The 15163-nt window shown below is 38.2% G+C and overlaps 1 protein-coding gene across 1 annotated transcript in view; it reads left to right on the top strand.

Moving 5' to 3' along the window:
- Positions 1 to 15163, top strand: part of LOC141914044 (uncharacterized) — a 53350-nt gene that overhangs the window by 37477 nt on the left and 710 nt on the right. Inside the window, exons 4-10 of the mRNA XM_074805305.1 lie at positions 1359 to 1421; positions 2689 to 2830; positions 5391 to 5524; positions 11174 to 11300; positions 11370 to 11472; positions 13678 to 13747; positions 14311 to 14421. Coding sequence (XP_074661406.1) covers positions 1359 to 1421; positions 2689 to 2830; positions 5391 to 5524; positions 11174 to 11300; positions 11370 to 11472; positions 13678 to 13747; positions 14311 to 14421 — 750 coding nt within the window. The remainder of the gene's footprint in view (positions 1 to 1358; positions 1422 to 2688; positions 2831 to 5390; positions 5525 to 11173; positions 11301 to 11369; positions 11473 to 13677; positions 13748 to 14310; positions 14422 to 15163) is intronic.

Genomic DNA, 15163 nt, shown 5'->3' with positions numbered 1-15163 from the left:
TCAGTGATCGGAAATCGAATTGTGAAGGATAGGTTGATGCTCTTGCTCTCGAGTTCAGATAAACCCATGGAAGGGGAGGGTTACCTTTTGTTATCGACATTCGTTCCATGTTCGACTTGGTTAGGATTTATTTTTCAAAAAACGGTCTTAAAAACGTTCTTAAAAAAGATGAAATTCGCCACGAGTTGCTTGAGTTCCCGTGACTCGATTTAATGGAAAGCGTCGGAATGGGTAACCTTTCTTTTAGTAAGAATGACTCCGTTACAGATCAGTGTTCTATTCTCGAACCCATTAAGATTTGTTGTTTGAAAAAACGTTCAACAAAAAAGGAATGAAATCTACCACCACGAGTCAAAATAAACCATCATTGTGTTGTCAACAAGCCAGATATATGCTGGAGTCGGAAAAGCCATTGACTCTATCATAATCTCGACTATAGAAAAAAAACTGAATTAATCAAAATTGATTTTAATCTGGAATGCTGATTGAGTTTTTAAGTAAGTTATTAATGTCGAGATTAAGTGCAGTCCGCAGTGAACGGGTAGTATTAAAATCCATTGTTTCCTCAATTGCATGCTTACGTGTGACGTATGTGTTTGTGTTGTGCATGGTTTTCCCACACATTTTCAATATAGCAGTATATATATATATATATTTTTTTTTTCAAATAAATGTAATTTCCGCTTCTTTCGCTAAATTTTATCGTCGTGCTCCCCGAATTTACTTCACAGATGAAATAGTTGTCCGCGTTACCTATACCTCCCAATTTCCAAACTACCTTCAATTTTATTCTTATCGATAATCGAAATAATTTGAACGTTCGATCTTAGAACCAAAAGTAAAAAGCTAGTGAATTTCACCACCAATTGACTTCATGAATTTCGAATACCCTCCAAAATTTAGAGAAGATGGTCCAACAAAAATGTCAGCCATCTGATGGACTTCGCAGCGAAATAAATGAACCCAAGATAACGTGTGCGTTCCTTCACGCGTCATTTGTTCACCTCAGTCACATCACTGAATTCCTTCACGAAACGACTAGTGCTGCCATCTGTCGATAGAAATCAACAACCAGATAACGACAAGTTGGTAGTTCGATTATTCTTCGGCAGATGGCAGCAATTTCTTATTAATATCTTACTGAAGTTCAGATTTTAAAAAACTAAATCTTATTTTGAATATTCAAATTTATCTAAAATCAATACTCGAAGAAAAGATGATTGACAGATCTCTTAAGGGGTGGGGCTTCATTTCTCGCTACTATTCAATTTATAATCATTACAAAAGTTTTGAAAATAATTCTGAAAATGATTTCTTTTTGTGAATGTAATTTAACGAAATCTATTTCTCAATTTCAGCCTGTTGGGTTCGTGACGTTCAGTTCACGTGTAGCAGCTGAGTCTGCCAAACAAGATTTACAGGTAAGCCATAGAACTGGGTAGTGTTACATGGGTCAGTAATCTGATGGAGGTTCAGCATTCAAAAAGCCAATAAGAAGAAGAAGGCGCATCACTTTTTCAGTCGCAATGACCGACCAACGCAGAAGTTCGATAATTCATAACCATTCTTCAAATTTATGATCATCCGCACTTTAAACGTATCCAGTGCTTCACTTGGGACATTTTTAATTGAACATGAACCACAAACACCAGACATTAGACATTTCACAGTACAAGCATGTTGAAGATGACGCCCACAGGATCGAATACCACAGAGCTAATGTTTCTAATGATAAAGCGCTCCCCAGAAAACGTCGAAACTTCTTTAAAATGCAAATCAGATTAACACGTCACGTACGATCCTATTTTCTTCTCCGCGCGTTCGTCGTCGGCCCCATATATTTCTATCGCTATTTCCGCGCTCGGTTTTTTCATTACCCCGTTGAGAATGGAGTCGGTTGCCTGACGACGAACTATTAACGGTTAGACAATATTCCCTTTGATGAAGTTAAAACGTCTGAACGTTAATTATCGCTCTGGTAACGAGAACGCTACGGTCGACCAAGTTGATTATTTTGCCTCGGGACGCAGGTGTCGACTGGGTAGATTAGTTTCGGCAATCTCAGCTCAGTTATCCTAATCGAATAACACTTCAGTACTCATCCCTACTTGTTGCTATTTACACTGCGGCATGTGTCAACCACTTAGTGAAACCCGCAAGAAAGAAGAGCTGTAGAGATTACCCAAGTTTTCCTGAGTCCAGTTTCACGAAAAAGTTAAACTGAGATATTTTCATTCAGTTGCTATTGATTACCTATCGTTTTCAACGAGGGCAAATATTCAAACTTGACTACTTTAAGCTTGAAGCTTTTCATACATTGGGCCCTGAGCAATGTAGATATTGCTTTGTAGTTACTAAGCCTTCATCAGATGCCACTCAATGCTGGGTTGTTCTTGTTGGTGTCATCACGACTTGTCCACGTCAAATGTTGGACCTTACACGATGAGGAAATTTTCAATCAAAATATTTCGTAAAATATCCCATGAAGATGCCAGACTAATTGAAAAAGTTGGAATTAGAAACTAAAACGACTCAAATGCACCAATCAATGCCAGATTAATTTTCAAAATCATCAACAACATCACAGTTTTACTTCTTAGGATGGGTTTCTTCTTCGATTGTTCTTCATATCCAATGTTGACTTGTTTTTTCAGGAATTCATGTTTTTGTGTCTTTTTATATTTTCAGGGCGTTCGATTTGACCCGGACCTGCCACAAACGTTACGTTTAGAATTCGCCAAGAGCAATACCAAAGTAACGAAACCGAAACAACAATCTCCACAACCAGCCGCTACCCATCCAACTTTAATTCCACATCCATTAGCCGGCCGTAAGTATTCATCAATTCATGAGAGTTAGTAACATCGATTACGTGTACCACGTCCAAGCTATCCCTGTCCCGCTTAACGTCAAAGTTATCGAACTTGTTGAAGCGTAGATTTCGGATTTCTAGAAAGCAACAGGTCCAACGAAGAGAAAAATCCGATTGTTGTTTCCCTTCACTGTCCATCGATTACCCGTGCCACAGTTAAAATTATCCCTGTCCCACTTGTGCAAATAGTTAAAGGGATGGATCTTGGAACAAAGTTATTGAACAGGTCCAACGAAAAGAAAAGCCCAACTGCGGTTTCCCGGAGGAGAAAGGAAGGTAGGTAGGTGTCCGGACCTTGTTTAATCTGAAGATCCATCTCAAGCTGTTTCAGTACCAGAAACCTTTTTCTAATACCAGTTTTTCTGTATTATGAATATCAGCAAGCCGCACACAATATACTATCAATAATGTAATTATTAAGGCATCGAATGCCTTGTCAACATATGTCAAGGTTCAATGCATTACAGTATACCGAAAATGTATCTTGCATAGTTGATACGGCATACCTGGCTTATGCAGTGTTCCTTTCCTGTGCCATTCCATCCAAAATACCTGGACTAGGACAGTATCAGTACACTGCACAATATACCTGTCCGTTTCAGTAACTTGAATCGAAATCCAATGTCAGATTATGATGTTTATATCCACGCAGATGTTACCTGGGATGATCTGTTACGTTTCTGGGACGCGGGAGCTCCCAACACAGCCGTGATGAACACCGGGCTCAAACGAAAATATAACCCATTCACTTGAAGCACACCGTCAGTCACCCGTGGCAAAGACTAGCGCACACCACGACAATCAACACACTGGGCAACAACAACCAGTGCGCACCCACGGCAACAACACTGCAACAATACGAACAATATTTTAAACAACAATGACAATCGCACACGTTCTCTAGAGCAACGAGAGGTCGCTACAATATTGCATTTCTTTTCTCTGGGGATCTAAATCGAGATTTGAAAAAGAAGCTTCAATATTGGAGTTCGGGGACTGATGCCACTTATCAAATCATAATTTTGAGCTCACATACACTCACGCCCATAACAGACTATGTCTCTCACAGATTCAGTGTGTTATGGACCCTCTTTTCATAGTTTTGCCTATTTGCCTGATCCTACTGTTGAGCTGGTCGGGCATGCTCTTTTTAGTTATGGCCACTTCCTTATTTATTTTTGGACGATCGGACTTTCGTCCGAGCGTTTTTTTTCCACAATTTTTAGACCTAAAATTTTCGGGGATGGTAGGAAAATTTTATTTCAAATTTTAGCAAGACAAGAAACCGTTGTAAATACTTTGGCAAATACTGCTGATACGTGAGATGATGAACGGTGGTAGTTTATATCCATGACAATTTATTCGATCACTTTGGCATATCACAATTTGTGTAGGCTACTTTTGTCTGTTTACTTATGTGTACATAGTTATATTGGAAGAAAATATAATTGATTTATTGAATATGAAGAATGGATCAGTTTTTTCTATAAGGTGGTGGGTGATGGAAATTAACTTAGATTGGGATTACATAGATTCATTGGAAAGCGTAATCAAAGTCAAATGGGGAGGCATTACCTCATTCGCCAAAGACTGGAGGACCAATTCGTCTCATTCGGTGGTCACTTGACCGTGCAAATGTCAGCTATGCTCACAAGATGGAAGATGGAGAGTAGACTATGAACCAAAAAAAACAAGATGTGATGAATCCATCGGTATCCCTCAAATAACGGGCATTTATCACGAAAATACCGTATACCCGAAATCTGAAGTTGGAACGGACCTTTAGGTTTAAATAACCGCAGAGATCTGCGTTTAGGAAGCTGAATTTTCCCTGAATTTTCCGTTACTTGCCGAATCTGGAAAATGCTGTAAATAAGAAACTTGTGCAATCGTTAAAAGAAACTGAAACAGCCACAAAGGACGTTTTGACCAACATTTACACAAAAAGCTTTTTCACATCTAAACCGAATTGTTAGTAGTAAGTAACAGTAACTTTTTTATCGACGTCGAGTACTGGATTTAGAGGGAGCTTTAACAGGAACCTTTCGTCTTTGTGAATCTCGCTTTTATCCTTTTTCCCCTTTCTTTCCTTTGCTCTTCTTCGTTCAAATCCTTTCTCGGTGGCTTCTGTATTCCCTCTATTTTTCCACTGGCAAGAAATACTTGCAAGACATCCGCAATGCTCGGTCATCTGTCTTTCTCTACGTAGAAAAGAAATCTTTCGTACGAAACATCTTTCATACTCAACTGGTGAAGTTACAAATGATAGGGCGTAATTCGTAGTTTTGTTGGTTCCTCTTATCGAGGTACTCAAGCACTTTGTATACGCACACATCCACAAAAACACCTACACACTCAAACTGGAAATGGCTGCAATAAAAAACATCCCAGCTTTACAAACCTCCCAAAACAGCAATGGTCAATAGCAATAGTTGTTTATGTTTAAGGTGTTAGGTGGCGCTGAAGAGGAGACATTGTAACCTTGATTATACCCTGTTCTATTGTCTCTGTATTGTAGAAGATCTTGGCGCGGCATTTTTCCCCGGTACACCAGAAGCCTGGGCGCATCATCCGGCGTTAGCAGCATATGCAGATTTATCTCCTGCCACATTACACCATCCAGCTTTAATACAGCATCCTGCATTAACACAGGTACCGACAATGAGGGTAAGTTATCACTGACACAACGTTATCTTTTTTATTATCTCTTTTCCCATTATTAGTTATTATTCGCGTTATCGATATCTGAAGTAATGAAACCTGGACAATCTACTGTCTTCAGTGTTTAGGTGTCCATAGTCCCTGGGAGGCAGCTGTTCTGGGTTGGTCATCGTTACCAGACTCGAGACACAAACATCACTTGTTCTGGGAGGCATCCATAATCCATGCTTATACTCGTGGTTACAAGAAATGAACACATGGCCCCCAAGTTTATGGTTTTCTTTCTATCCCTTATGCTTCTTGAAAGAAGCTGAACACACGGCCCGTGTTCCTCGAAAAGTGCTGAACTTTCTGGGCTGTTGAAGATACGTACTTCACACCATTCATGCTTATGCACATTTGGTTCATCGCGGTCGAGCTCGAACGAAAAGAGATCTTGATCTTCTTTTGACTTCTCTGTCTCTGTTCAGTGTACGATCATTCATTTCAACGTATTAGTTGGCACTCGCTGCATGTACAAGAACGAACACCTTAGCAAATTATTGTGGTGGGGCTTCAAGCTTTCAAGTAAAAGGGAACATTTAAGGAAAATAGCCATTCAATTTATTGGGATTGGGATATGGATGTAGACCATTCCATCATTGATTATTTCCATCCATGGCAAGAGTGTATATGTTTCTTTAAGCCTTACCAATAGTTACGTAGTATACATTAAGCACGACTGAAGTCCTATTCTTGGGCACTCTTACATACCTTAGATGATATTCTTAGCCTATAACTTAATTCTTTTAGAGTAACTAAAAAAACCTTTGATCGTGTGTTCATTTGAAGTTGAAATCGTACACAGCGAGCCTAAAGACTAATGCTTGTAGCTTGTTCTTTAAATTGCTTTTGTTGAGATGTATCACCTGCGACCCAATTCCACAACACGAATCTCTGAAATCTGTTCATCCCTCATTCCCTATGTCAAATTATATGTGTTGTGGAACTGGGCGCAACATTTTAAGTTATCAGAAGTCAAGTTGATATTTGTCAAGAGAGTTGTAAATGTTGTCAAGATAGCAAGATAGCAATATATACACTATATAGCTAATTAGGCCTTATAAGAAAATAAGAAGAAACTTCTGATAACTTAAACAACAGAACGGGCGTTATGCTATATGTGCTACAATTGTCCTCGCTTGAGTCATTACATCGCTGAAGTCATCTCTGTATTCAATTTACTAAGCGTATGTCGTCATTTTGATAAATCGTCACATTATCGAAGTAATCTGTATTTGGATGATAACTCATCAACATTGAACGATAGATCAGACGGCTTAAGCGAGGTCAAGTGTACGATCACTTGTGAAGGTTGCTCGTCCAAGGCCAAGCAAGCCTAATTCACATTCACCTCATTTTTCAATATCCTCATCATTGTTTTGGTGTTCTTTGGTATAATTTCAGTTCATGTTAGCGGACGGTTCAGCAGCATGGCCCACTATAGACAAGAAGGGCATGGCCAATATATCCAATATGAATGTAAGATAATATTGATACGTCAATCATAAACTCATTTGCATAAACGGAAAGAGACACGCCCAGTTTATGCAGTGTTGCATGTTTATAAGTACGTAGTAGCCTTTATTTTCTGTCTCGACTGGGCGTGTCGTTTCTTTGTTCTAATTCCTCAAAAGTAGTCGTCTTGGTTGGTTGGTCAATGTCAGATTTTTCGAAATTCATTCCATAAGTCGTATCATTGCCGCTTTTTAGATGGTGACGATAACGTCACTGATTCATCGCAACAATAGACTTTACCGAATGTCGCTATATCAAAGTCTAGGAAAGTTCATTCGTTATATTAAATCCTGCTGGATCACTTGCTAAGACATATCAGCCCTGTAAAGCGCCCTATCGTTAAAAGTCGAAAAAGGTTTCGGTTGCCTGATTTAGAATCTCATAACGAATCGAAAGGCTTTCGTTTTCATTTGAAAATGCATTGTGAAAATGCACTTTTTATTCATTTGTTTGTTTCTAATACGTACGAACGAAACCTTTTCCCCAATTAAGTCATTTTTTTAGATATACGGTTCCCTACAATTTCAGCGGTGGCATTTATGAAACCTTTTTCGCAATGATAACCGCTTATCATCATCTGGCCAATGCTCATTTTTTATCTCCTCGTTATCGTATTGCTTGAGTGTCAGTCATTCATATTGAGTTTTATGATATTCTCGTAGAGTATTTTTCGTTCGCTACGAATATTATCATATATACACCTTTAACCCAGAAAGTTCTTGCGCTTTATTTCGTCCAAAGTGTGTTTAATTATTTTGTTGACGTGATTCCTAGACTAATCTGTTGAGAAATATTACATTCTTGCTGCCCTGTACTGTCGCAAATAATTACAATATAAACCTTGTCCATAGTTCAAAAACCTACTAGGCCCGATTTTGGTATTCTTTCAATAGCCTAGACCTATGTTAGTTTGATAATGGAAATTCAACATAAGCCAAGCATTTGACAACCGAATATTTGTTATTTCAAAAAAATTATGGTTTTATTATGGTCTTTGTTATGACACAGAGATGGCGATATTATTCCTAAATTGTTTTGTCTTCTTTTTTATACTCCTCCCATTCAATGCCACGCGTGTATCCTTATAATTATTAAGCTGCTCAGCTTTTGTTTTTGTGGCTCGTCGTCATTTCGATATACAACGCCCTCTATAGTCGATATTGATAAATCAGTCGTCCCCTGCCTTTTGCTCCGTTCAGTGGAATAAAAGTCGTGGTCAGTATGATGATGACCCGTTGTTTTTTTGCGATTATGGGAACTGTTTGGTAACTGTATGAGGGATTAAGGGATGGATTAGTGCGGATTATCCTTTAATCAACCATTTTTGGTCACCGCAAGTACGAATCACTGTCGATTAAATTCACCTAACATCATCCAATCACACAAGTATCACGATTATTCGGGCTCTCCTCACCTCTTCCTTATTACTAATAACAACAACAACAACAATGAACACCCGTCGCCATGGAGACCACGTGTCATCGCACCCACCTACAGCGCCACCTTCCGACGAATTTTTTCATTACGTTTTTTATTGATTTCTTTTTTACAAATCGTTCATGCCGTTATTGTGTTGCGCTCTTTTAACACTGTTGCTATGACAACTTGTTTTCCGTTGATAGGTGTGGCACCCTAGCAACAGTCTATCACAGGTACATTGATGTTTTTATACTCATATGTTAAATATATAAATATATATTATATATATATTTATAAATATCATCAATTATTATCCTTGATGATTAATTGATGATATTTTCTATGTCAATTTGAATATTATCGATTTTCTGGTCGATAATTATCGAGATTATTTCATTTTATCTCAAATACTATCACGATGATAATAATAATGATTATTATGATCATTATTATTATTATGATTATTAACAACATATTTTATATTTATGTCCAACGTTCTGCACCGTAGTTTCTAACCACAACCTATTATGTTTTGTATGGATCATTTTTTTTAATGATGACATTTTGTGATTAATCAAGGCCAGTTAATGTTATTCAGAGATAACGATTAAATCTTCGTCGTTAACTCTGAATAACATTGTCTGCCAAATATCTCAAGAAAACATCGATCCATACTCTAACTGGGCACATTCAAAAACTGACCAACGACAACGAAATTTTGTTTCTCAAATTCCTTTTAGACCCTCACGCTGTGATCTCATTTAATGATAATGATGAACGCAGCATTGATAATTTTCGTAAATTCTCTAAATTTCCCTCCGTCGAATCTCAGTTTTTGGATACAATTTTAACAATCACTTTTTACCATCACCTTATAATTGTTGTCAATTTCACGCAATACAATTCAGATATATTTTATTACGTTGGTTTTCAACCAAAATATGGATAATTTATTTATTCAACGGTTCATGTTCAGTTTTCTGAAATTTTCTTTTCAATTTTAAGTTCATACTTTCGTATTTCTTTTCGTCCACCTCACCACCGTCGACACGGCGATTGATCACCCTATGACGTCAATGAAAGATGCCATTCTTCCACTTTCGTTATCGGAATGTTTAATTTATACACAATCACTTGCCAGGGTTTACTTTGGGATAGAGCAAACAATATTAATATAAGTTAATGGTTATGTCAATATCTGGATTCCAGAACTGTACAAAGAAAAAATCATTGTTTTTAAGAATGTTTCATGTTTCATGTTTCATGATCATTTCTGGTTAAGAGTCAAATTCAATTTTTAGAAGCTATTGGAGAAAATAAGCATGTCGTTATCAGCTATTTACTGTATATATATTTCTCTAAAACCTGTACAATGTGTTAACTTACATTGTAAAAAGAATATTGTTGTCATCAACACATTGTGTCCTATTGTATTCATGAAAATACTGAGTTTACAATGTTTTATATTGTAATGATAAGATATAAAATCTCACTCTGAGAAGAAGGGGGTGTCCGAAATTATGCCTTGAATTGATTATTCATTTCGACTTTATCCAAATCGTCATCTTCAGCAATCAGGTTGTTTTTTTTTTCTTGTTGTGGGGTATTATTGTATCGTTAAAACACGGACACGGACTGGGAGTGTTTCATCGATATTTTCCATTGTAAACGAACGTATTGTATTTGAGTACGGTGATGTAATATGATATTTTGGTGCACTGCAACGAGCCCGTAACATCGGCTTCATTAATTTAGCGTCAGGTGTTTGGCTTGTAACATTAAACGATGTTTCGAGTCGTCGGCCTTGAACCGGCCTTGAAATTCACTGACATTGACATTAAACGTGGGTAATCATCTGATTGAGTTCAAAGCCTTCGTTGGAACATGCCCGCTTAAAAACATGAAGATCCTTAGATCCAAATTATTCCCTTAGCCTCCAAGAGCTATCTCTTTAAACTTTTAAAACCACTAAACCATATTTCGTCCCATTATCTAGAAGCATCATCTTCAAAACGTGCAGATGATCTGATTGCAATAAGTTCCCCAGCCTTCGTCATCTCTAGCTGTCCTTCTGATTAAAATCAGAAATTATTTCCTCAGCCTCCATCATCTAGAGGCATCTTTTTGAAAAATATGAAAATCATTGGATTGGAATCAGTCCTTCGGCCTTCATCATCTGAAGGTGTCCTCTCTAAAACTAAAAATCGTTTAGTTCCCCAGACTTCATCGTCTCTAGGTGTCCTCTCTTAAACAATAAAATCATTTAAGAAATTACTTCCTCAGCCTCCATTATCTAGAGGCATCTTTTTACAAAAAATACAAACCATTGGATTGGAATCAGTCCTTCGGCCTTCATCATCTGAAGATGTCCTCTCTAAAAAATGAAAATCATTAAGTTCCTCAGCATCCAACACCTAGAGGCATCTATGATCTGAACATCATCATTTGAAGTAAACTCGTTATTGCCGATGTTCTGGCATTCCTCGGTCGGTAACGTCGTCGTCTCGACTCTTTGCACCTACAACAACCGTTTTTATTACACACGCGTTTTTATATTCAGTAAAATCTTCGCTTATTCATAATCCTGCCAGTAGATGGCGTTGTCGCCGCCGCTCGCTTGTATTTCTTTTTTTCTTGATATCAATAATCGTTGTGTCTTTGTAGGTACACACACCTCTCGCCATGGCGCACCATCCCGGTGCCGTCGTAGCGCCAACATCTCACCACGCCTCCGCCATTCCGAACCCGCACCCGCAGCTGGCGGCCAGCCCGATGCTGGGCAGTCCAGTAAGTGTGGGCGGAGCTAGTGTGGGAGGAGTCAGCGTGGGCGGGGCAAACTGTAGCACGCCTCCCAGCACAGTGTCAACAAGCACCTCCCCTCTCACTGCACCGTGCTCAACTTTATTTGTGGCCAATATCGGCCCTAACTGCACTGAAGCCGAATTGAAAGAGGTCTTTAGCCGGTAAGTCCATCAGATCGAGGAGGTTCCCTTCAGCGCCTCCTTGGCGCAACCGATACCAAATGAAAAAAAACACAAAAGTTCAGAGAATCGCCCTTTTGCTTCTTCCATAATTACCAACTTACAAAACATTCAAAAAGTTAAGTCGGCCATTTTGTTTCTAAACTGATACCAAACGAAGGCAAGGCACTAGTGATAGAATCGCTATGCTCTACGTGCAAGTTGCTAAAACCTCCAGATCAGCCAAGTCTTCCAAAACATCCATTAAATATCAAAACTAGAATCATTGTAACTAAGCTAGAAGATAGCACTATAGACATTCCGAAATATGGTGATGGCATACTCGGCTATAGCCACATCTTCCAACTACCTTTAACGCATTTTAGTCGTCGAAAAACCGGAGCAAAACGTTGAAACGTATGTGGTTGAAATTCAGGATGACTTCATTTTGGAAAAAAAATAAGAACTAAGCAATATCTTGGAGGAAGATGAAGTAGTATTCGTCGTGGCATTCCTGCCGCAATAAACCTCTTTCGTACACTAAGAATAGGTCTGATAGTCTTCCAGCTGATGGAGCACCATCTGGTGATCACAAGATTGACTAGTAAATTTCAATTCACATTCAAAGCACTGCTAAAACTCAAATCACTCTCGTCACCTTTTGAGTACGTATCCCCGCAGACTTTCACCGTATCACTCGAGTTATCACTTATCACAAAATCAAAGGCGACAAAATCCTTTAACTTTAACGTGAAACAACAGCAACAATCATTTTAAACCCGTCTCACTAGCGCACCCTATGTACAGCACTCGGTATTAAACTATGGTCGTGTGTTTTCTCGTAAAAAAAACGTATGGTGGCTTGTTGTTGCATGCTCTTTTATTGCCGGAGTAATACGACCCAGAATTGGGATAGAGTTAACCAGGAATTTCCGTATTAAGTCTTATGCGCGGATATTTCATCGCCACTGGCTCCGACATTAAGTTTTCTAAGCCCCGTTATAATTGTCGCATTTTGTTGCATCGCAGAACTATTATGCAAATTACCTTGTCAATCTTACTAAAGACCCGCCCCAATATTGTTGAGACACTATGTGCAAAATAGAAATGTTATCATTTGCAAAAGCTTTAACATGTATAGATGGCAACTTTATTAATTCATTAGTCAGCATACTGAACTACTGTCATTAAAACTTAACATCTTCTTCTTTCTGCAATTTTTAATTCAAATCGCTTTAACTTTCGTCATTTATTAAATGATAGTAGAAATAACAAATTTTCGAAACTGACACATTTTCTCATATTCGTACATTTTTTTACAATAATCGTACAGTATTGATCAGTTTTTGCTTGAATCATAATTTCATACGCGACTAAACCGAACTATTATTATTAGAAATCTTGGTCACTGTATTTTTTGCACTTTCTGCTTCAATCGTTGATTTCGATATTATGTTAGAATTTAGTTATTTATGTTATCGAATAAAATTCGGTGTATGCCAACATTTTTCCAACGTTATTTAGAGTAAAAAAGTTGGCTGGATTGCAATAATGTCCTCATATCAATCATGTCAGCGCAATTTACACATAATAGTCATTAAAAAGATGTGATTGAAACTATATTATCTCATTATCTTCATTATTATAATATTATTAATATTGTATTTACCATTATGAATATTACAAATAGTTTTATAAAATATCCAATCAAATCTGTACTAAACTTGTCTCTATCTTCAATAAATTTATTTGAATTTAGCATCTCAGAGGAGCCAGTAGCTCATAGCTCTCTAGAATCGAGAGTCAATATTAGACTCGATTAGAAATAACTTGATATCGAAAATGAATTCATTTCGACTAAGAAAAAGTGCCAGAACATCTTCCCCATATGCAAAAAGACTTTGGAATACAAAAATTTGAATTTGCAAAGAAACACCTTGTTGAAGTTTGTTCCTCTCCCAGTATGTATTAATCACTTAGATGTTCACAACTACACCGTGTTAAACATCTTACATGAAATCTCGGAGAAATCTTTTCCGTTAAACTGTATTCTATTAATTGATCGTGTAGTCTGTGAAAAATCGTTCATTCTCTATTTCTAGCTAATCGTGTAAAATCGTATATTTTCAATTCGATGGTCAGTGATCGTGGGTTGAAGATCTTTCCGCAATATTTAACGCTTATCTTCTCTTTTCATAATACGAACAGATACCCCGGATTTAGCAGAATACGCATGCATACAAAAGGAGGTGCACCTGTTGCCTTTGTTGAATTTGCTGTAAGTAAACCTAACTATAATCCCCCTATGACGTCATCAAATGATGTGATGATAGATACTGAGGGTCATAACATAAATAATGCCCGCCTTCGTAGACTCGCTTATGACATCTTTATTCAAATGATATCATGGATGAATTGTTGTACTAGTTTGATGATGTCATTGATGGACACATGGAGGCAACCATCGTTACTTTAATGCATCACGTGGATAAAGTGATGTCTTTGATGATGCCATTGGGGGATTTATGAAGGCATCCATCTTTTTCTGATGGAATCACACTTTTGTGCGTTTCTGATGTCGTAGGGGGATTTATGGGAACAACCACTTATTTTTCTACTCGTGTCTTTATCATCGCATCAATTTGATGATGTCATAGGGGATTTATGAAGACGGCCTTCTTTTCTTGAAGGATCTATTTGGGGAGCTATGAAGACAACCACATAAATATAATTATGGCCACACTTAGACAATGCCATTGGGGGGATAAAGAAGGCATCCATCTTTTTGAAGACATCGATCGCACGTGTAGTTATTTCTTTTATTTTCTATGTAATAAACAGGACATTGCCTATGCGAGTGAAGCGATGAAGGCTTTGAACGGAGTGGTTTTACCGACTTGTGAACGTGGTGGAATACGCATTGAATACGCCAAGAATAAAATGGGAGAACCGGTACGTGTAATGTAGTAGTAAGCAGGGGATGGTGAGGTTCACGTGTAGTTGTAACAGGGGATGATGAGGTTCACGTGTAGTTGTAACAGGGGATGGAGAGGTTCATGTGTAGTAGTAAGCAGGGGATGGAGAGGTTAACGTGTAGTTGTAACAGGGGATGGAGAGGTTCACGTGTAGTAGTAAGCAGGGGATGGAGAGGTTAACGTGTAGTTGTAACAGGGGATGGAGAGGTTCACGTGTAGTAGTAACAGGGGATGGTGAGGTTAACGTGTAGTTGTAACAGGGGATGGAGAGGTTCACGTGTAGTTGTAACAGGGGATGGAGAGGTTCAACACACCCATAGGTTGAATGCTGAGCAAACAATCAAACGACCAGTCGAAGCCCATATTCAATTCTAAAACGTACTGATGAACTCTGGACGTGGAGTCAAAACTTGGCTTACGATATTTTCTTATGGCTTTCAACACAACGAAGTGGTAGAGAAACAAAAAGGAGAAATGGACCCTGGAGTTGGAGGGCTATAATCTGATCCATGTTATGGGGATGGTAACCACTTTCCGCTAAAACCAAACCCATAGGTAGAATGGTTGGCATACAAACATCATCGCTTCCTTGAGACAAGGTGGCAAAGCTTCCTTGACTTAGATTTGAGACAAGTCGAAGCTTAAGTTTGTTTCTATAACCAATCTAGCTACTCATATGAGGCCAGTCTAGGCTCATTATTAGTTCTATAGCTAATCTC

Source organism: Tubulanus polymorphus, chromosome 12 (assembly GCF_964204645.1).
Source record: "Tubulanus polymorphus chromosome 12, tnTubPoly1.2, whole genome shotgun sequence".
Classification (NCBI taxonomy): domain Eukaryota; kingdom Metazoa; phylum Nemertea; class Palaeonemertea; order Tubulaniformes; family Tubulanidae; genus Tubulanus; species Tubulanus polymorphus.
Note: the sequence above shows the minus strand (reverse complement) of the source record. Positions and strands in the feature narration are given on the sequence as shown.